The following is a 23,410-nucleotide window of genomic DNA, read 5'->3' as shown; positions in this document are numbered from 1 at the left end:
AACAGATTATGATCTCACTTGGAAAAGCTATAATACAGGGAAAATATTGATTTGGATCCAAGAATTCATAACAGGTAAACACTACACATTATTATTAAGCCTTTTCTTTCTGTGCACATTTTAATTGCTTTCTGATCAATCCCATCTGGCAAGCTTAAAATAATGGGGTCTTTAGTTGCTTTTGCACCTACGGCGGGCCCTCAAGAAGTGTCCTAATAATTGATGGACAGGGCCTGTTTCATGCCTGGTCCTTGATCTCTATCTTGACTCTTCCCAGTCCATCCTCCATGCTGTGCCACTGGAGGCCAGGCAACTAAGCTGCTTAAACCTGATCTTAAGTTTCCAACCCAACTTGTTGATTTAATCAACAAGTTCTAGTTTGCAGCTGGTCCATTACTTGCCTATGGAACAAAATGTGTGGGTCTTGCTGTTGCTCTTTTCTTCAGCATCAGAATAATCTTTGGTTAGCTTCTGGAGGTTGAAATTACATTCTGGATGGCTGAAATGGTCTACTATTTAACTATCAGATAAGAATGAGTATGCTAAATTTAATTTTTTGAGGACGAGTGAAGCAAGTATCAAATATATCGCTATTGTCAATATGTCTTAATATGACTTGATTATGTATCTCTGTCTACTCACTGAATCAAAGTGTTTATCTTTACATCTATTTTATAAGGCATGCAGTTTATGTGAGAGCAAATTACTACTTGGTAAGTTTCTTTAATTCTGACGTTCTTCAATTCTATTTCAAGACCAGAGAGACCTTCCTGCTATGCAGAAAATCTTACTTATTGATGTGGGGTAAATTTTCTTTAAGAAGAAGTCAGAGCTACTTAATATGAGCAGTATTGAGCATATCAACTGAATGGCTCAAATAACAAAACACATCAAAATGTGAAGCACCACAGCCAGGCACAAGCTTTTAGCAACTTTAATTGATATAATTATAATTGGTATGCAATATGTCTTACAACAAATGTAGATACAATGACATCAAATATCAAAGAAGTTGCACATCTTTCCATCTTTAAATGACATCAGCTAACTCACCCAAGACAGAAATCTGGCACTGGTCTCTTGGGTAGCGCTATTACCAATATCAATTAGTACTTTTAAAATCAAACTTGAAATGGTACATTGATTTGTCAAACAATGAAAAAAAAAAGTTAAAGGCAAAGAAGGTGAATCAACGTGCAAATTAGCATCTGGCCCAGTTGCAAAATTCATTTCCCAGATGCGAGGGATTGAACCATGCTCACTTGCAAGCAAGATGAAGGGCAAACAGATGACATCAAACCAAAATCAGCTCCACAAAGAATCCAGAAGCCCTCAGGATGGTAAAGGCAGAGGTTTACTGCTGTTAGTGCTCAGGCATCCATTCTGTTACCCTAACCTCCTGGATCCTGACTCAAGAGTCTGTGAGACCTGTGTCCTGGGCTATCCTTTCATTTGCAGATGGAGACCACCATTTGTGATCCCAGGCACGGTTAACCCTATAGGCAGTCAGCTACATCGGGGGTAGTCCAGGGCTGTAACAGCTGTCTAATGTGGCTATGACACAACTGACATTTATAGAGTAACACACCAGTATAACAGCAAACAATAAACTGAGATCACTTATATATCTACGTAATACTTTAAATGTCTATACATATTTTTCTCCAGGAACTGAAAACACTGTAGACACCATCTCATCAATCCTCACAAAACATTTGTGAGGTAGTCTGGGGTGAGGTCAATACGAAAGCATCACCCCGATTTTAGAAACGAAGACACAGATGTGCAGGGAGGGCAGGAGGTTTCACCAGGGCCTCTGGAGAAGAAAACAAATTTGAACCCCATTCTTCCATTACTTGCAATCTATGATTGAGAAGAGGCTGCTTGCCTCCCTCCTGCTCTGACATTCTCTCTAAAGCGTAATGGCGAGTCCTATCCACAAACGGGATGTGGTTGTTTAGATCCACTGGAGCTGTTTCCCTTGGGTAGATTTGAACAGACTCTCCCTGAGGTAAAGGACATCAATTGTCAGCATATATTTCAGATGTGTGTGTATTTTAAGTAATATTTGTAGAATACAGTTGCTAAAATCCTTTGACCAAATGAAAAGCAGAAAAAATACATTTGGCAAAATAAGGTTCAACCCTTAGGTATTTTATAGTGACATAACAAGGATTGTTATGAATGCATCTGCTTTAGCCCCAGATCCTTCCCTTTGCTGTAAGCATTTGGAAGTTAACGAGAGCAACACACCCATCACGTGCTCTTGCACAATGTCAGCCTTCCGTAAGGAAACTTGCTTGCTGCGTCCAGGGTTTATAATAGACCAGGGTTCCTGGGAAGAGGCTGGTCCCCCTGACCCAGTATTTATGGCAGAAGCTCCATCCAGAAGTGCACTTCTCCAAAGGTGTTTACTGATATTTTGTCAAAATGTTTTTAGCTGAGAAAGAAAAAAATGTATGAATGTCCTGTTGTCATTGGCTTGCCATTTGCCAAATTGAAAGCCCTAGAAGGGGGCTGGGTGGGGAAGAAGGACAATTACTGAAACCAAACACTGTCGGGGGGCACCGTAGGCCACTCTTTGCCATTTTCCTGAGAAGGTCCACTTTTTTTTGTCTTTTGTTTTTCATATTCAGAGATATTATAATTCCTGGCAACCCACTCCTCACCACCCATCCTGGTTGGAAAATACCTTTGGGGCTTGCTCATTCTCCTTTGGTACCTAAAGAGTTTAGGGATCATTTTCTTTCAGAGTGTGGGGTGGCAGGCTGTGGAAAGTGGCACTGGTGTCACTAACCACCAGAGGGGTGAGAAAAAGCATGGCAGGGGTGGTGTTCATGTCAGTACTTTGTGGTACTTCATGTCAGTACCACAGTGAGCAAAAGGATGAGCCCAGGGTCATTTCTCTAAACTAAACCGAGTCATGGCAGCAAGGCCCAAGGTTAGAAATAAAAATTAATACAGTTTCAAGTTCTTTATCACATTGTTGTAGGATAATATAACACGTTCTGAAACAGGCCCCAATGTATGTGTTCTACTACATGAAATCAGGATAGAAGATGCTAGTTGCTGATATCAGATGTTCTAGGACAGAGTTGTAGCCGTGAAATAAAGCTTGCTCTCTAGAAAACACATAAAAATAAAAAGGCGACCATGCATGCCAAAAACCAACCCATCAGCTAACAAAGGAAACACGTTGGAGCTAAAAATTTAACACATTTCATTTTGTTAAAAATAAAAAAGTGAGTGTTTTGTTCTGGCACAATGGGCGTTGCAACCAATCTGGGTTTCTCAGTCCCAGCACTATTGACATTTTGGGTCAGATGATTCTTTGTTGTGGCGTGTTGTCCTGTGCATGCACAGATAGGATATTTAGAAGCATCCCTGGCCTCTGGCCACTAGTAGCATCCCCAAGTCATGACAATCAAAAATGTCATCAGACATTTTCAAATTTCCGGGGTAGGGAGGGGGCAAAATCACCTCCTGGTTGAAAATGTCTGCAAATAAATCAATGCTTACAAAGATGAACAGTTCTTTCTCAAAATTTGTTGTGCAGGATTTTAAGACTATATACCCAGGAGTGTTCATTTATTAAAGGGAAGAATTAGTAAGGTAAATGTATGGGAAGAATAAACAGATTAATCATGTCTGTTACCTATGGGAAGGCCTCACTAAGCAACTGCAGACAGACTAGAGTCTCTCTCTCTCTCTCTCTCTCTCTCTCTTTTAACAGTTTACAGCCATTATCCAAGAGACAGTAAGGCAGTGAACCAGTTGCTTCATGGGTAAAAAGCAGGGATTTTCTGGGCTCCTCCAAGCAGTGGATGTCTCTGGCAGTTATTGAGAGCTGGTTCCCCCTTGCCCTAATGAGGTGCTCAGTGCATGGTAGTGTCCTTCTTTCCCTCCTGCCCTCCTCCACTCACCCACTGTGTGCTCACTCAGCATGCCTCTCCCTTTCTCCTCTATAACTAAGCTCAGCTCACAGCCTTCTCCTTTGGAATGACAATAGTGCCTAAAGCTTGTGGGCGGGGATCCCAGCTGCAGGGGAGAACAGGTAGAGGAAATGCGGAGAAACCTGCTACCCTGTGCCTTGCACCTGCTGGCCTCCTCCAGGGCACTTCCTATTTTCATCTTTCATTAATTCGGCCGGCCGCTAAGAAGCTGCTCTCCCACTTGCAGAGCCAAGCAGGCATCCTATCAGATACAACCCGATAAGCAGAGATTAAAAAGGCATCTGAAAAACCCCTGCTTCCTCACATGCAGGGTGAAATTGTCCCAGGACTCATTTCCTTTCCCCTCATTGATATTTAATGTAATTTTCTAAATAGAAAGTTTAAGAACTACCACAAACAAAAAGTTCCCCTAAAAGTAACTCCCAACAAAATCCAATCTCTCTTGCTCAGTTCTTCTCAAAGAGGGTCCTGTGATGGGGGCAGATCCTTCACCATGGTGGTCTGGCCTGGCTGATGCAAGGTTGACCCATTTCAACTGCAAATCAGCCTCCACTCATCTTTAAATAATGGTTCTTTTTGTACCAGAAATGGGAAGTTGTAGCAGCTGGAAGGGAGGGAGGAAAACAAAAACAACCATACCAACAAAACAGGGCTTAAGATTGTCATTCAATGTGCATCAGGTACTTGTTATTAATTCTACTGGATAAGCACTTATAAATAAAGAACAGTTATTCCTCATCCCAGGACACATTCCTTTGTTAGGAGTCGTCGTAGAGAGGGTTGTTGTAGTTTCCCCAGGACCCGTAGTCGTGGTCATCCAAAAGCCTTCCATAGGAGGAGTGCCTGGTGGTGAAGGAGAAGAGGGTTGTGGTTACTTGGAGAAGTGGCCCATCCCCGGAAAGCCTAATGCCTTGCAGCCTGAACTGGGGAGACTTGTGGGGCACACAAGAGGAACCCATAATGCTCCCACTAGGACAAGTCCTTTGCAACAGACCCAGCAACCATGGAGGCCCCAGTCTACCGAACACCCTGTAAATTATGACTGTCCAGCTGGGAGCCTGACTGGCACCTTCTGTTGAGATCTCCTGACCTCCAGTGCTGGAGAAGGAGGAGGCGGCTCCATTTCCATGGCTATTTAATAAGAAGGAATGGGAAAGGCAAGCTTGAGTTGCTAGCATTCTGACTTAGCACCTGAACTTAATTTTCCTTGAAATAATAATGACACAAGCACACTACTGTTGCTATCACCATGTCTCTTGACATTTATATTTTGTTTTATAATTTACAAAGTGCTTCTCTATTCGGTTTTTACTTGATCCTCAAAATAAAGCCATGGGGCAGGTACGGTTTATTCTTATTTCTCTAATAAGAAAAGTGGGGCTCAAAGATGTTAATTGACATGCCCAAAGTCATTCAACTGAGCTGTAAGTAAATCCTTGCCTCCTTGATCTAAATCCAGTGCTCAGGTTCTAAGAGTCTGATTAGCACCTTAGTTCAATGGCAATATGGATCAAACAGGCTTTGGTGGGTCATTTGGAAAACCTGTCTCACAATTAATATTTGTATGAGAAACTGAAATCAGATTGTTATTATTCCTTTGTTCAAAACCTTTTTATGGCTCCTCACACAGAATAAAAGCCAAAGTCATTACAATGGTTTGCAAAGGCCCACAGGATCTGGCCCCTGCTGCTTTCCTGAGCACATCAGCTACAATTATAGACCCCTTGCTTCCTCTACTGCAGCCCCACTGGCCTCCCTTGCCTCACGGCCTTTGCATGTACTGTTCCCTGGCTTGGAATGCTTGTCCTCCATATGTCTACATGCTCACTCTCTCATCTCCTTCAAGTCTTTGCTCAGATGTCACCTTCTCAGTGAGGCCTTCTGTGACAGCTCTATTTAAATTTGCAACCCCACCCCCAGCACTCCCTGTTGAATTTTTCTCATAGTACTCTTCACCTTCCAACATACTATATAATTTATTTTATTATTGATTTATTTTGTTATTGCCTCTCTTTCCTAAATAGACTATAAGTTCCATAAGGGTATGGGTTATTTGCCTGTTCTGTTTATTCTTGACTCTATTTCTAGAACCTAGGAGAATATCTGGCACATAGTAAGTCCTCAATAAATGTCTGTGGAAGACACAGTGACTGGAAAAATACACCCTGAGTTCCTTGAAAAACCAATCTGTTCCCAAGATGGGAGCTTCCTGGAGAGGGAAATGGTCATCTAAAGACTAAAACGATGACAGGATTGGAAGAAAACCATGAAATGAGCATCTGGTGCCTCCGAAGTTCATGTTAACATGTGAATTATTACACCTTACCACTAGAAATCAGGTATGCTAGATATAGTACAGAAAAACATGCCCACTCTCCCTAATGCTTTTCTCAGCTAGATATGAAAATTAAAATGAAAATACAATCTGAGAGGCATAAAAAACATTTGCTGTGCTTTCACCTGTTGCTAAAATAATTGTAACTGCTATTGCTCTCTTGAAGCTTATTTACATCTGCCAGGTATTTTCAAAGAGATTATTTTTTGAAAAGAACCAGGCCCTTGCTGTGCTTATTCCAAACTCTTAGACTTCGAAATTCTGATTTATGTCCAAAAGGCTGAGTCAACTGACCCAATCTATGTACCTGGAAACTTGAAGATGTTCCACAATATACTTTGTTTTCCCTAAAGACCCATGTTAATTTCTGTGGTATGGGGAGAGGAGACCACAAATAGCAACCCAGAAACACCACTGCTGTTTCTGATCTACAGGAACAAAGGAGGTAGTTTTGGAAAATGCAGGTCATGGGCTATCTACCCAACCAACACTCCTCCCAAATTTAAAACCTCCAATTCCAATCAAATTCTTTAATAGGATGGTGGAGAAATGGAAGCTTTAGAATGAACAAGTAAAAACCTGGGGATTAAAGCACTGGAGCCCATACTAAATCTCAGCATGACTTACTGTTGCAAGCCTGGCAGATACCTACTTAGTAAACATGCTGCTTTGCTGATGGGGTACTCCTGTTTCACCTTTGTATGGTAATTTAACTTCTCACAGCATTTTCATCTCCATCATATAATTTTATTCCATAAAATGTCAGTTTGGTCAATAGATATATGTTCTTGAATAAGTTTTTAAACCCCTGTTTCTTCATTTATAAAATGGAGATTTTTTTAAAAAAAATTGCATCAGTTTTGTTGGGAGGATTAAATGAGGTAATGCATGTAAAAGGTCTGGCACACAGTAAATGTGCAATGAATGCTGGACAATATTGCTTTTTAATTTTTATAGTAATGAAACTTATACAAGCACATGGTAAATCTGCAAATAGTAAAAAATAGCACTGAGTGAAAGTGAACCTCTTTCCCATGGGAAATGCCTGAAACTATGCCCCAGGCAGAGTTATAAAATCAGTTTCTTATATTATTGTTATTTGAATTTTTAAAAATTATTTTTATGCAAAGTGGGGTAGGAGGATGGTTATTTTAGGCAAGGCAATTTGGTCAATGCGGTATCTGAAGCTTCTGTATTGTAAGGGGCATCTCCTACACAAACACTACTAAAGCAAAAAGATTGATCTTTAATTTTTCTTTGCCTTCTCATTTGAATGAACAGCGAGTTGAGCAAAATACTGATAAGTGAGGAAAGAGATGTAAGAGATATAGATAAACCAAAATTGAGAATGTACTGAACCCATAGGGCTTGTTTAATACATTAAGAAGCCTAAACAAAAAGAATTGGGTGTGCTGGGATTCAAGCCAGGTTTGGTTAATACGTAGAAAGAGTAAGACAAACACATTTGTGTGTGTGTGTGTGTGTGTGTGTGTGTGTGTGTGAGATAAGGGAAGAATAATTAGTGAGTATGTTACACTCTCTCTCTAAGTCAGAATTTCTTAAATCATGGCACATTTTGGATGGAAATGGGGAGGTGTTCAGACTGGCATTTGCAGAGTTTAAGAGGTAAAAACAAAAGAACAACAACAACAACAACAAAACCAAACAAACAAAACTCTCACTTCCAAGGTTAGGAAGGTGGGACCCAAGAAATTTAGATGACTTTGTCAGTGTTATTTAATGGTAGCGCTGGTACTAAAACCAAGGTCTCTCAACTCTATAAGGCAACATTGTTTCATCTAATTTCAATCTGAACAGCAAACTGTACAAATAATGTCATTGTCAGGTCAAAGCAATTTTGTTTACTCAATTTCTTAATAAAGACTGGCACCTATCCAACATAGCTAGGTTTTCTGTTTGCTGTGCCTTGGCTCCCCTTAGATGGTAAACTTTTTGGAGGCAGACTATGTCTTACCATTCTTCTAAGTACCTGGACACAATGTATTGCTCTTGACGCATTGGTTATTTTATAAATATTTGATGATAACTGCATACATCCAGTAGCATATAAATAGAATATGTGGAGTTTGCTTGGTCAGTACCAGCAAGGATTCATATGGTCTGTGGCAAATTATTAAACAATATAATGTGGTAAAGTGAAAAAAAAATCTCATTAAAGAATGCCAAAGGTCAAAACTACCATTTTGACTTTAAAGATAAGAAGGGGAAAGAGAATTAAGCCTAAACTCCTATGCAATGATGTGGCTTTAAAGCACTAAGCACAGTGCTTACAGTCCCTGTCAGTCAATGGCACTGTGCTTAATGTCAGTGTGATTCTATTTATTGTGTGGTTTAGTTAGCTAAAAGCAGAACCTGGAGAGGTAAAATAAGGGATGATTTTTTTTAAGCCCTTCCATCATAGCTCTCCTTTTCTAGCGGCTTACCTCTAATAGAAAGCAGCACTCCCACTCCCTACCCCCAAATGGTGACACCTTATTGGTGACAACTGGTAAAGGTGGTGGTAACATTTGCAGTTTGAGGCCTTCTCCACTACTGCAAAATGGTACCTATTTTAAGCTAACTGTAGAATCAATACTTAATAGAACTCAATTGTCTTTGAAAGTGAGTGAGACATTTTACTTTCCTTGTGTTGAAACAAAACATGTTTTAGAAAACACCTTGTCCCTCGCAAGGATCAATCCCAGTTTGCCACCAAGTCTCCACCTTTGTTGACGGCTATGCCCCCAAAGTCCTCTCCTCTTCAGTCAAGCGAGTCTTGCCATTCAATTATTATTGCTTATCATATGCTAAGAAGGAGGGATAGAAAGATGATTAAGACATGGCTCAGCACTGGGAAAACACAGCTGAACTTGCAGCTCATTAGCCATTAGTAATTAAGCCTTAGATTCTTATTACCCATTAGCAAAACCAGTGCAGCTGTCACTGTCACCTTTTTTGGTTTCCACTGTTGATTCTCTTTTTCTGATTGTCATTTCCCCGCCTGGCTCCTTTCTTTTAACTATTGAAAAGCCAGCATCTATCAGGCCCTATTCTAGGACCTGAGGGATACCGCAGCAAACTAAAAGACCAAAATCCCCATCCTCAGGAAGCTTACATTCTAGTGGGGGAAAACACAATAAATAAGATGTAAATAATAATATAGTGGATGGTAACAAGTGCAATGGGAGAAAATAAAGCAAGGAAGGGGATGAGGAGCTCCAAACAGGAGATTGTAATTCTGCACATAGTGATCAGGGAAGGTCTCACGAGGATGTCACTGGAGCAGACACACAGAGGAGACGAGGGATGAGCCATATGGGTATCTGAGATAGACCCTACAGGCAGAGGGAACAGTGAGCACAAAGGTCCTGAGGCAGGAGCAACAACACAGCTGTGTGGTAGCTGTTGGACCACACATTTAAAAAATAAACTTCTTACACTGGGATGATTTTAGATTTACAGCAAAGTTGTAAGGATAGCTCAAAGAGTTTCCATATACCATTCGCTTGGCTTCTGCTAATGTTAACCTCTTACATAGCTTTGGTACATTTGTCAAAACTAAGAAATTAACATCATGAGCCACAATTGTGAAGCTAAGAAAATTGTGACTGTTAGGGGTCAATTTATTTTATTTGCCCACAGTTACCATAGCAAGTTAGTGCAGAGTGAGTATCACAACTCAGGAATCCTATCAGTTCCATCTTCTTTCCACCAAAATCCCAAAGATGGAAACATTTCCAAACATTAATTTTCAAAATCCTCTTTCCATAGTCTGTTTTTTTTTAAAGCTATTACTCAAAAATATCTTTAAATAATCACCTTTACTTAGAAGGGACAGATCAAAATTGTTTATTTTATTTATTAAAAATTGATGTGGAGTATACTATAAAGCAAATGTATTCACAGGGCCCCCAAAGCCCTGTAGTCTCAGATTTAGCTTAATCTTTTGGGATTACATATAGAAATGTTAACCTTGCAAAAGATAGGAAACTTTCCTCAGGCTAAAGTCTTTGTAACACAGCAAAGTTGCTGGCTCAAGGAGAGAAAGTTACTTGACTGATATGTAAAAATGCTGAGGAAGCTGCTGTAGGGAGAGAGAATGTTTACTAAGATCAAGCTTTTGTTGGTGGATCAACTTAACCTTTTGTAAATTGCATTATAGAATGTCACTTTGCTTCTTTAACTGATATTACCACCCTATATTGTTAAACTATAACCCCACCTATGTTCTCTTCCTGTAACTTCCTGGTCTGGAGAATAAATGTGGGAAGAGAACCCAAATTCGTGGTTAATTTCCCAAAGGAAGAAATGCCTCTCTCTTGAGGGTACTGGGAAATTAACCCCTTCGGGGTCTCTCACTGCTCAGAAGAAATGGGCTTAGAGTAATCCTTTTGCAGCTCCATCACCCAACGGAAGAGAGGTGACAAATCCATGTGAGGCAAAGCAACAAATTACCCACCAGATATATACCATATTAGTGGCAGACATTCATCACATAAAAGGTCTGCACATTGGCTTGTTCAGTGTCATGAGGTAACTAGTGAAAGTCAATGTGATTTAACAGAGTCCCATGGCATCCTCTTCCCAAATCTGGTGGTTCTTCCTGATTTGGAATAAACAAATATTGCAGTTGCACCCCAAACTTCCCTACCCAGAATCATTCACTCATCCAAAACATGTTTATAAAGCCACTATTATATGTCAGGTACTGCCAGGGGCCTTGTATAGTTCTAGTGAAGGCGACTGTGGTGATTTCGGCATAGGGAAGTAAATGGTACAAAGGAGGTATGTGCAGTGTGAAGGGGTGGGAGATGGCTTCCCAGAGAAAGTCTCTTTTGAGGTGGACGGCTTGGAATTAGCCAGATAAAAAAGGGGTGGACCAAACACTTTGGACAGTGGGGTCAGCCTATTCAAAGTCAGAGAGTTACAAAACAACAGGGCAATATATCTGGGGAACTGCACAGCAAAGAGTGTGTTTGGAGTGCTGTGAGACGAAGGCAAAGCAGGGTCACTAAAAATGTGGTCCTCGGACCAGGAGCATTCACATCACCTGTGAGCTGGATAGAAATGCAAGTGCATGGGCCCTACCTGGATCTACCAAATCAGAATCTATAGGAATGAAACCCAGGAAACTGATTTCAATAAGCTGTCCTAATGATTCTTATGCACATTAAAGTTGGAGAACCACTGAGGCAGAAAATCAAGTAAACTAGACCTATAGGACTCCAAAAGCCGATCTGAAAAAGTCACCCTGTGGGTAACAAATTCTACAAGTTCCTGGCCTATTTGGCTGGCTGGGCCATAAACCTAACAGCCACCGGAAGTAATCCAGTTGTATAACGTGCAACTACTAAAAGACATCAAGCAAAACAGGTGACTTCTAACAAAATGCCTTAAAAGCCAGGCCCTTGTTGTGTCTATAAGTCAAGATCACATTTATTTTTGTGAAGGAAGCAGCCTCTGTTGTCTGTCTGGGTTAGCAGCACACCTAGTTATAGCAGCATCCACATTCCTGGCTGTAGCAGATACGGTCTTTTGAGCAGGGAGGTTATCTTGTGGCTGAACTGTTTTAAGCCAACTTAAACAAAATCAAACCAACTTTATTTTTCAGTCAACACTAATTAAAGACACCCTTCTCCAAGAGGCAGGCAGAGCCTTTGCTTTCTTTTAAAGTTGCAAACAAGTCCTGGAATAAAGACTGCTCAAGAGACAGTTTCTATTTATGAATTTATAACATGAATGCAACTTCACAGGCATTAAAGAACAGCACCACTGAAACTGCCAAAGTGGAATATGGAAGCCTGCCACATCAACACACAATTAGAAAGCTGAGCTGCCGTGCCGTCTTCCTTCTCCTCCTTCTCCTCCTCCTTCTCCTTTGAATTCCTGATGCCTACTGAACGGGAAAGGCAAGGCTGGAGGCTGTTCTTCCAACCTCATGGTGTACCATTGGTGGCTACCACTTTCCCGAGCCCCCATGTGCTAAGCACTGTTCTAACAGCAACAGCAATGACAGTCATTAGCCCTTCCACCACCCTGACCTCATACCAGGCTCTGGATATCTACATGTGTCATAATTTAATCCTCATAACAACCCCGTTAGGTATTATTATTATTATAGTTCCATTTCACAAATGAAGAAACTGAGCACAGAGTGACTAAGGAACTTGCCCCAGAGTGCATGTTCTTAACCACCAAGCCATGGTCTCTCCAGGTCCTCTACATTCATTACTTCATTTCATCCTCAAAACAACCTTGAAAGGTACATATTATTAGCTCTAATTTTGCAGTTTGAAGAAACTGAGGATCGAGGAAATTATAATTTGCCCAAGGCCACCTAAATAGTCAGTAGAAGGGTCAGTTTTGAACTTGCCTGCAAAGCTCCCATTCCTTCCTCCACGCCACACTGCTGCTGCTTAAAACAGGGGTGGGGTGGGGTGGTGGTGTGGAGAACAGAGAAGGGCCCTGGTAGGTTCAGGGCAATTTATTTTTATAAGCCATTTCCAAAAGTGGCTCAGGTTACAAAAAGATGTGATTCTCTGGGTAGGGGACAGTGTGACAAAACTAGGGGCCATGGGTCCCTGGAGAATAGGAGTGTGAAAAAAGATGGCTAATGAGTTTACCAATGCCTTTGGAGGAAATGGAAATTTGGGAAGAAGGGAAAGGTACTGAGCCACTATTAGCAGAGATTGCAAGGCATGCTATTTTTCTGGCTGTGAGATTGCTTTTTCAAACAGACTCCAACCCCACCTCCCGCAGCCTTGCATTTGCAGGGACATTGGCTGGGGCAGAGCTATAGCCCATTGTTGCAGGCCAGAAGCTAATGGTTCCCTTATGGGCTGTGATTTCAGTCACTTGCTGCTCCAGCCAAGTGAGCCAGAAGACCACAGACAACAGACCTCTTGTCATGTTATTGTTCTCAGAAATCTGGGATGAAAGAAGCAGAATAAATCTCCAGCCAAGGCAAAGCCTAACCTTAGGTATACATACAAAAACACACACATCGATTGAGCCAACAGTATTTTTGATGGATGATTATTGGGGCTTTCCAAGAATCTGGCAAAAGAACACTTGAAGGGGTTTTAGCATAGCCTTAAGATTCATGAGAGCTATTAACCTCCTTATGTTATCATTTTGCCAAAATAATTAACAGAGGAGCAGAAAGGGTTTTTCCTCAGGGGGTTTCTAAATCAGGGGTCTGATCACTTTATCCTTCTTTAAGTTTATAGTGCCAAACATAAGTAGCATAATAGTAACCCTAGATAAATAGCAACCTTATATTCATACCACTGTGGACCTTTTTGCATCTAGGGGAGAGAACCGATATGGGGAAGAGAAAAAATGATTAATTCAATTTAATCATTCACTGAATTTATCTGGTGTTCAGAAGGCCTTGGGAAAATATAGTTTAAAATAAAATTTTATACAATTTTAATCAGCACTCATTGGAATAGACTGTGATGCCCTGTGAACAAAATTTTCCAAGCGTAGTACATCTGTAATGGCAGAACTGTGTCTCATCACTGATGTGGCCCCAGTGCTTAGAAGAATGCCTGGCACATGGCTGATGCTAAACAACTATCTGTCTACCAGGGAACTGTCTTAGTAGGTTTCCTTCCAGTTTCTCACTGTGATGATGATGATGATGATGATGTCGGCAGTGCTGTCTACTTGGGAAGCATATACATTAATCGTCCCAGCAATACTGTGAGGTAGTTAAAATTACTGCCCTTGAGGGAAATGAAGGTTACACTCTGTTACACTCAGGTCACAATGCTAGAAAGTGGTAGAGCTGGGATTCTCACTGAGGTCTCCCTGCATCTCGAATATGAATTCTTAATTGCTGTTCTAGACTGGCTGCCTACAGCCTATGTCAGTGCGAGATGGTAAGCTTGAATTGTTGTCTAAAATCAGAAGGAAGAATCCTTCAGTTTGTTTCAACACCATTTTTGGGACGTGTGTAGCAAGAGGGAAGTGTGTCTATTTGACTCCACACTCCAGCGGAGGTCATATTTTTTGTAACATGGCCCTTGTGAAATTCACCATTTTTGATGATTCCAAAAATGACTCTAAAATTTATCTGTAAGTTATTTATTTTGGGGGCCCCAGGACATATTTTGCAACAACTACTTTGCTACAAAATGAGAATGTGCTTCCCAGAGTAGTTCATAAAAACCAATTTAACTCATAATTAAAATACAGTGTATCTGCAGCGATAAACTAGTAATTAAACTGGATGGAAAAAGGTACCATTCAATAAGATATAATTTACAAAATTAAGTTTGGTGCTCAAGGAAATGCAGACTTAATGAAGAAAAGATTTTTTAAAAAATCTGAAGGTGACTTCTGATGCTTTTATAAAGGATTTTAGACATAGGTCATACTGGCTTTTTAGTTTCAATTTCTCTGCGAAACCTGGCTTCCCTGTTGTTTGTACCTTAGACACAGGTGATAGCACGAGGTATCCTCATAGTCGACACCATCATCAGATTTTGGTGCACATTTAGAACAAAAGATGGAGGGAGATAGAAGGAAAGGAGGAGGTGCTGGCCTGGGTGGGGGTGGCCAGAGGAGAGGAGAGAGGATAGCAGAGATGATGTGTGTGCGGAGATGTAGAGCTAGGGCTAGGGCTCACAGACCCCTTGAGCTGGTTGTCCAGACTGGGCCACAAACCCTTCACATGCAGGTCTACGAGCTAGGTAATAGGAAAAGGTCCTTATCTGTTAGAAGGAGTCTTCTATTTAAGTCTATTAGAAATTGAGAAAGAAGAAGGGGATTATTTGTAGAAGCTGCAGAAATCATACGCTGCAATCTGAAAAAGAAATCATACTTTTTCACCACTGGCAATAAAAAGATTTAAAAAGAGGCCAGTTAGTGCTAAGATAGAGATATCAGAAACATTTATAATCAAGAGTTGCTCTAAGAAGATGGCTTTGAATAAACAGTTTGCAAAAGAGCCTGAACACATTGTTCAGATATAAAATAAGTCAACAGAAAAATATGATTTGGTTTGGAAGCACATTTTTAGGAACATAATTATTACAACCCCCCCCCCCCCCAAAAAAAACCCAGATGCACATGTGCAATCACATTAGACAATAACAAGGAGCACCCGTGCACACGCGCATACCCACCTCAGATGCTCAGCAAGACTCTGAACACCCTGGGGGGGCCCTGATCATTTTCCTTATATTTTCTCAACAGGAGATGAGCTTGGCATGGGGAACAAGGACAGGAAGGAAGGAGCGACAGGTGGGCACAGGCCTCTTGAAGAAGCACAACTGTGGGGAAGACAAGTCGATGAGGGTGAAACAGGAGGTGCTCAGTTTCCTTGGGTCTGGGTTTCAGGACAGTCCACTGAGATTCAGGCCACTCCCCAAGGTCTCTGGCCCCTCCACTGGGCCCTCCCCTGGAGGAGAGTTACTGTTGCTAATTGCACCTATTCTTAGCACCAGCATGGGAAATTGAGACCACAAGGGGCAGATTTGTATCCACCAATGGCTGAGCATGCTCAGTAAAAAGTAGTTATATAACTCCTGAGGCTGAGCATGCTCAGTAGAGGGGAGTTTATCCTTTGAATGACCTTCCACCTTCCATGGAAGAGCTAAAGAGCACCTAGAATATTCTGGGTGTATTTGATGCATAAGAAGGAATTTAATGAGCATGCTCTAAAAGAGACCAACTGAGCATGTGCAAGATCGTTACATAACTGGGAACCACCCCCTCACTTAAATATTCATTAGACAGCATGAACATGTATTAGATAGTGACAAAAAAAATGGAATACTGGTAGAAGGTGAGGCTATTGCTCACTCTCCTGGAGGCAGCCCACACTTTGTCTGAGGTGTGTATTTCTTTCTTTTTGTATCAGACTTGCCTTTAGCAGGCTGCTTTCACTCTGGAGCCAGCCTGCTCTTTGTAAATGTGTATTTCTTACTTTTGTATTAAACCTGCTGTGGTCAGTTGCTGGCTTTCCTGGGGCCAGCCTGCTCTTGGCTTGGAGAGGTGCGTATACTTTACTTTTGTGTAAAGCTTATTTCTAAGGGGCAGCTGCTCACTCTCTTGAGCTGGCATACGCTTTGTACTACCCGTTAAGTGTGCACTTCTTACTTTTGTGTTAAACTTGGTGCAGGCCCTGCTCAGTCTCTGGAGCTAGGCCACGCTTTCTCTGTGAAGCCTATACTTCTTATCTGTTACATTAAACCTGTTTTCACCTCGTACTGTGACTCTGCTCTTGAATTCTTCTCTGTGGTAGAGACAAGAACCTGCTGGAGGATGGGGTGGTTGAGGCTGGCTACGGGGCCTCCCCAGACCCTCTTGTCTGATATCAAGGGGGGGTGTATGTGTGCACCACCGTACCCATGGGGTGCGTGTTCTCATGTTTACTTGTTCAGTTATGCCATTTATCAGCCATCATCTTTGTGCCTAGCACTGTGCTCACAAAGTCCAGGTCCTCAGGAAGCTTACATTTTTGTGTGGAAAAGAGATAATAAACAAGCCAACAAATATGTAAAAAACAAATTAAATAATAGTGACAACAACCAGGATGAAAGTAAATAAGGCACTAAGAGAATAAATCACAGGGTACCAAACTAGAAGGTAAGAGGAAAGGTAAGAGGAAAATCAACACGCGCAGCATGAAGAGGAGCCAGAAGAAAAGCATTTCAGGGACAGAGACTAGCAAAAGCCAAGGGCCTAGGAAAGCGAAGAACCTGGTGTGCTCTAAGATTTGGAAAGAAGCCGGTGGGCCTGGAACTCGGTGGTTAAAAGGGAGACAGAGTCATGATGAGTGAGCAGGGGCGGGTCCATGGATGACCTCGAGGGCCAAGCCGTGGAGTTAGAAGTTAGTTCTAAGACCATGGCGAGCCACTGAGGGCTTTTGAGGGAGGGAGAGACAGGGTAGAAGAGCTTCCATAAGATGGTCTGGCTGCTGGGAGAACGTGTTGAGGTCAAGAAGCAGCTGCGGCCATCACGGGACACGTGTTATGATCAATGCACAGATGGGCAAATGCTACTGCTGCTTGCCACCTGGCATTTCACAGCTGGAGGCACACTCAGGGAGTAAGAGTAATGTGGTTTTGAGACTTTTGGATTTCACAGAGCAATAGAAAACAAAAGTGGGGGACTCAGAGAGTATTGCAACTTTCTACGTGGTAAAAGAAAGTAAAATCTCAGCTACCACCTACGATCACCTTCATTTCATAGAAGAAAAGATACTTTTAAACCAAAAATATATGGACATAATCCCAGGGAAAGAAAAAACAGTTTTATAGAAAATGCTATACTTTGTTCATATTTTTTACATTTTGCACTAGAACCAGTGAAAATCTCATTAACAGATTGGGTTCAAATCCACAGATCAGCATTCAGAACATCAGCACTAAGGAAGCATTGATACCTTCCTCATTTCATGGATGAGAAAACTTGTACTTCAGAAGGCATGTGTCTTTCCCAGGGGAATGAGGTTGGTTAAGGGCAGGGAGCCTAGGTTTCAGTTTCCTGACTCCAGGTTAATTCTTGTTCCATTATGTCACCATGCTGTATAATTCAGCATATTTCTTACACTTTTCCAAGGTTCAGATACGGTACCATCTGTTCTGGTCTAGTGAAGAGTATGCCAGCCATTCTTACCGACCTGCCAATATTTCTAAGGGCTAGGATACCTATTAAGAAACAAGCACACAGCAAATCAGCTTCAGCCTAGAGCTTAACAAAATGGAATCCTTTTCTTTCTAAAGAAGAGTAAGGTGCATCTCACCTGATCTTCAGGTATGCTGCAACTCCAAACACCAACAATACCACGGCAATGACTGTCACCGTGATGGCGGCAATGCTGCCTGTGAAGGAGGAAAGGCACAGGAAAGAAGAAAAATAGAGAGAGTTTAACAATTTTGGAGTGTATAGGACCCATCCTCTGCCTGGTCCCATCTTTTCTCTGAAAAGGTTACCTACTTTACATCATTCTGCATAGAAGTCAGAGCTAGAACAAAACCCAGGATCTTAATTCTGTTACCAAAACGCTTTTTATGCCAGGCAAGGTTCAGTAAATGGTCAACATTTATTTCAATATATATCAAGACCTGTTGGCTGGCCTTCAGTAATATTTGATTATCTTTTTAAGAACAACACCAATCTGTTGTTGCTGCTGCTGTTGTTTGCAGGGGTAGTGATTTTAAATCTCTTGATGCCTATTTTCCTCTTTATAGGCTCTGGCTCATCGTTTTATCACTCGAGAAATATTGGGAGACTTATTCAAGGGTCATTACAAAGTAATGTGGTTGGTTTTTTAATAAACCAGATCCACACAGTTATATCAGTAGTGTCTACGTCAAAAGGGTCACCTTGGTAGGAGATGTGCTCATTTTGACGATGCCATCAAATCAAAATATTTTCTAATACTCTTCTTTGGGATGTGTGTCCAGCTTTCATCTTTGAATGGTAAATTTGGTTTTATAGAGAATAAAGTCAAGTTTGGTGTATAAAATAAGATCAAATTTGGTAAGGTAACACTATTTTTTTGTTTGTAGAAATAACTAGGTGCAATTATAAAGTAACATGAACATTTTATTCTGTTGTGTAAAATCTGGTTCCAAGAGCAAATATTAATGGGCAGTTAAACAAAACCCTTTGAGCATGCAGCCTTGTAGGAATAACCATACTGGCTCTGAATACTACTTTGAAGCACAACACTCTTTTTGTGTGAGCTTTGGACTAATAAGGCTAATAATGTATATACTTCAGTTTTATTTCACCTTAGAAATGCCAAGAATCAATTGGGCTCTTGTCCCCTAGTACTTTAAAGTGACTTTTTGGCACTAAGGTTGGTGTTAGGGACCCTATTTACTCCTTCAGACCACTAGGAAATTATTTACTACTTCAACAAATGAATGGGACTCTTAAACACACTGGAAACAGCATATGAGATTCGGAGTCCTGATATGTGGATTCAAGCATGTGACCATGGGCTATTTACTTAACCCTGCTGACTCTTATACTTCTCACCTGCAGACACAGAAGGATACGAGTTTTCTACTCACCTCACATGATTTTAAGGGGATGAAATGAAATGCCACGTGCACCAATCTAAGGGACTATCCAAATGTATGATTTTGAACCAATTCCCATCTCTCATGAAGTAGGTCTCCTAAGTAATAAATTTCCCATGTTTTTGGAGATTTATCATTTGTAAATTATTTTGCCATCTCTCTTTTTATTTTTCCCCCTCTGGTATGAATGACTTTTGTTTATTGTTCTTTTCACTAGCCCTTCCACTGAAAGAACTGGAACATAGCTAAGCAGCAAATCAGTCTACTTATTAACTCTAGTAACTCCCCATAAGTTCTGAGTGAAAGAAGGCTACATCAGATGTGCATGCTCCCACTGGTTATAATTTCCAAAAGAGAGCCAACGAGGATCACTGTAAACATTGAGACTAAGACCAGGGCTTGATATGTCCACACAGACGGACCATATTCAACCATTTCAAAGAATACACACTTCTGGACACTCACACATCCATTTCTTTGCTCCTGAAATTCTTTAATTATAATTATCAGTATAATCCTCTTTCCCTTTTTACTATTGTAAAGACCGAATTATGGCACTATGATCAAAGGTGCAGATCAGTCAAGTAGAGAAAGTTCTAGGTCAATTCCCCTGATGGAAAACCTCCACTCCTACTTTGAAAGGCTGCTCTTAGCTTCTTGGCCTCCAAACTGTGCTGAAATTAGAGCAATTCAAAGTTCACTACAGCTTCTTAACAGCTCTTTCCAGAGTTTGTGAAAGGAGGATTATAACCGCACGGTGAGGTGATGGGGGTATTTTAAGATTCAAAAAGATACAGTCATTGTGATTAGAAGCAGTTCAAAAAACTGAACTTTTAATTTAATTTCTCCATTTTTTAAAAATGGAAGAAGAGCAAGAGTACACTTGATTTCCCTATAAGACTCTTCTTTGTTGTCTTAGGGATAGTTTAATATAGAAAATCGTAGGTTTGACCTTTTTCAAAGTTTCTTCCTTAACTCTAAGCTGTTGGGTTTCCTCCAATTCTGTGAGTTGCTGAATTTGTTTATATACCACCTCTTTTCTAAAGATAAACCAGGCAGTTCCCTCAACTCAAGTGCTGTTCTTTTTTTTTTTTTTTTTTTTAAGACAGCAAGTGATAGAGTGACCTCTATGCGACTGGTGGCTGTCTAGCTCTCGATGTAACCCCAGTCTTCAAATAGGACTCTTCAAGGTCACCCTTCCTTGTCCATAGAGGACATCAGCCTGTATGACCAGATCTGAAATTAGCAAATGATTTCTCATCTGATGGGCCTTTGAGGGCAGCTGGGCAAAGGAGCACTTCTGAGAGTTGGTACTGTGCAGTGTGAGGCCAAAAGGGAAAATAGATGATACTTAAACATTTGGACCACATCACTAACTATTCTGCCACCCACTGGCTCTTCCCAGAGGGTGCTAGCCATGGGAGCAGGAGTTCTCTGGAAACAGAAGACCCTTCTCAGCCCCTGAGCCAAGGAGGTCTTGTGTCCTGAGCTTGCTCTCCCCTCACAGCTTCCAGAAGTAGCCGCAGCCCTGGGAAGTTCCACACTCAGGGCGTCTCGGCTTGAGCACCTGAGGGGGTGCTGAGCCAACCACAGCACAACTTTATACGGTGAGGGAAAAGGCTTTATTTCCCCCTTGTGAAAACAAGTGTCATTGCCCCTGAGTTCTGTTTAAATTAAACTGGAATTCCCCTTCTCCTCCTCCTCTTTCTTTTCAAGGCCGGGCAGGGACAGAAAAGGCGAGGAAGGTGTGGGTGGCCACGGAGGCTTTTGCCTGTGCGAGGGTGCAGGCTGTTGGAGGGGCAGTGTGCGGGGACGGGGGCAGCGGGCTGGCCTTTCAGTTCTTCCTTGTTGGGATCTGCAAGTTACAGACTGGCTGTGACTCATCCTGTAAAGCCCTAGAACAGGCAGAAATTAAGAGAGAATGGAGGAAACTTATCTGTATATTCTATAAGCCAAGATACAAGAATATCCCACTGAGCTGGCACATCCTGCTGTGCCAACATGTTCTGCCTAATGGAGGAATGCTGAAGACCCATGAGCCGAAGACTCCTGGAATTTTGGACCTCCTCAAAGTTTGGGATTTCTCAGGGTGCCATTTTGCCACTTTCGCAATGGCCCAGAGAATAAATGGGCCAAGAATAACCATAGTTGCCATTTGTAGGTGATTACTTTTGGCCAGCATGGTCCCAAGAATTTTACAGCTATCATCTCATTTAATTCTCTTTTTGAGATGACTGGAATCATTCCCATCTTATAGATGAGGAAGTTAAAGTTCAGAGAGATTAAGGTTTTACATCCAGTAAACGATTGTGCTAGCATTTGAACAAAGGACTATTTCATCCAGATTTTGCCGTTTAAATTCTTCTGGTGGCTGGCCAGGATGGGAATCTGGACTCTTGACCGTGGTCTTATAACACTGCACTCTGTGCTCTAACCGACTGAGCTAACCGGCCAGCTGGTTTTGCATTTTTATTCAGTGATACTGGCTACTTCTTCCGGCCCTTTTCTCAGCTTGGCCAACTCCTACTCCTTCTTTATGACCTAACTAAATATCAACCCTTCTGAGAATATCAGCGCTTCCCTGACACCACCAGGTACACTGCAGTGTTGTTATATGCTCTGGATGTTTGTGTCTACTTCTTTCAAACAGTCGGAGTTGTGCTTATGAGCTTCACAGGCAGGTCCTAATCATATCCAACCCGCATCTCTTCCCATTTCTTTGTGTACCCTTAGCACCAGGCACAGTCTCCATCCCATAGTGAGTACTTAGCTCATTTATTTAATGTTGAATAAATAAATGTAATATTGGCAATCAAAAATGATAACTGGAAGAGTGTGACCCCAATCACTGTGCTAAGAAAGTTCCCGAGCGGCAGTCTATCTACCCGCTCATGTTGGAATCCCAGCTGCACTGTGCACCTGAGTACGAATTCCTGTGAAATGTGCCTGTGGTCCTACTGTCCCAGCCTTGCCCTCCACACTGTGCACTTGTGAGACCTCACGGAGAACCAAGGTGGTTAGCTGGAGGAGATTTAATTTAGGGATAACTGTAAATAGAGTCAGATAGTATCCTGGCAGCAGCCAGAGCAAACTCCTGGTCAGACCTGGTGGGCCACTCCTGTACTCCCCATGTCCCCAAGGAAGAAGACTCCCTAGAAGCACCACTTCCCTTGCTGGGGCTCATGTCCAAACTTCCACCCCCTCACTTCACCTAAAAGTGCCCTCTCGTCTTCCTGGGCTTAGCAATATTCCCAAACCTCAAATGTTTCTCTGGGGACTTTTCTCATTGAGGGATTTTCTTTTTTACCCCCCCCCCCAAGTATGAAAGAAATGTTTCGTCTGACTTTAGGCATACTTGCCAGGTGTATCCCAAATAAAAACACTAGGATGTGATGGGGTGAACCCAAACCACCTCTGGAAGAAAGAACTTTTCTAGGCTCTTTATAAAAGTTGTTGTTGCTCTGAGAGAGCTGGGGGTGGAGGTGGTGATGGTGGAAAGTTTCCAGGGGTGAAAAGAAGGTGAGTGTCTCGCTCCTACCCATAGATGACGCCTGCCCTATATTCTCCTTGAGAATTCAGCAGTCAGCTTGTTTAGAACGTACATGTAGGTACTTGACCAGCTCCTGGGTATGTGTGCAGGCTTCAGATCTATTTTGAGAAGAGTCTTTAACAAACCTCTTGACTGTTTTTCAATATTCTTGCTCTTTTCTTTCCTCTGCTTGGTCCAGAGATTAGGCAAGAAATGGAGAAGAGGAGCAGGTGGCCACTTCCGAGTGTGTGGCAGCTCCTTCAGTCAAGGTCACCAAGAGGAAAGGAACATTTTGTCTCAAAGGAATGCTTTCTCTTTAGAAGTGAGTGTCTGTGGATGGGCTGGAGGAGGAAAGTCAGTTCCTGGGGAGGGAAGGGACTCGACAGTTAGAACTCTGTGTGTGCCCAACTCTCTATTTATTATGCCAGGCTCTTCCAGCTTTACAGCAGTCGTGTCAGATCCAAAGACCAATGATGATAATAATAGTGATAAATGACAATAAAAATAATAGCAACTAATACTTTCTTGTTACATACTCTGTGCCAGA

At 41.7% G+C, this 23,410-nt stretch overlaps 1 protein-coding gene across 2 annotated transcripts in view; it reads right to left on the bottom strand.

The window, feature by feature from the left end:
* Positions 1 to 917: 917 nt before the first annotated feature.
* Positions 918 to 23,410, bottom strand: part of PARM1 (prostate androgen-regulated mucin-like protein 1) — a 105,641-nt gene continuing 83,148 nt past the window's right edge. For both annotated transcript variants that reach the window (XM_008582195.1, XM_008582196.1), the window contains exons 3-4: positions 18,047 to 18,125; positions 918 to 4,796 (exon numbers count right to left, since the gene is read on the bottom strand). In XM_008582195.1, the coding sequence (XP_008580417.1) occupies positions 4,712 to 4,796; positions 18,047 to 18,125 (164 nt within the window). In that variant the 3' untranslated portion in view covers positions 918 to 4,711. The remainder of the gene's footprint in view (positions 4,797 to 18,046; positions 18,126 to 23,410) is intronic.

This window comes from Galeopterus variegatus, unplaced genomic scaffold (genome assembly GCF_000696425.1).
Source record: "Galeopterus variegatus unplaced genomic scaffold, G_variegatus-3.0.2 Scaffold2535, whole genome shotgun sequence".
NCBI lineage: Eukaryota > Metazoa > Chordata > Mammalia > Dermoptera > Cynocephalidae > Galeopterus > Galeopterus variegatus.
Note: the sequence above shows the minus strand (reverse complement) of the source record. Positions and strands in the feature narration are given on the sequence as shown.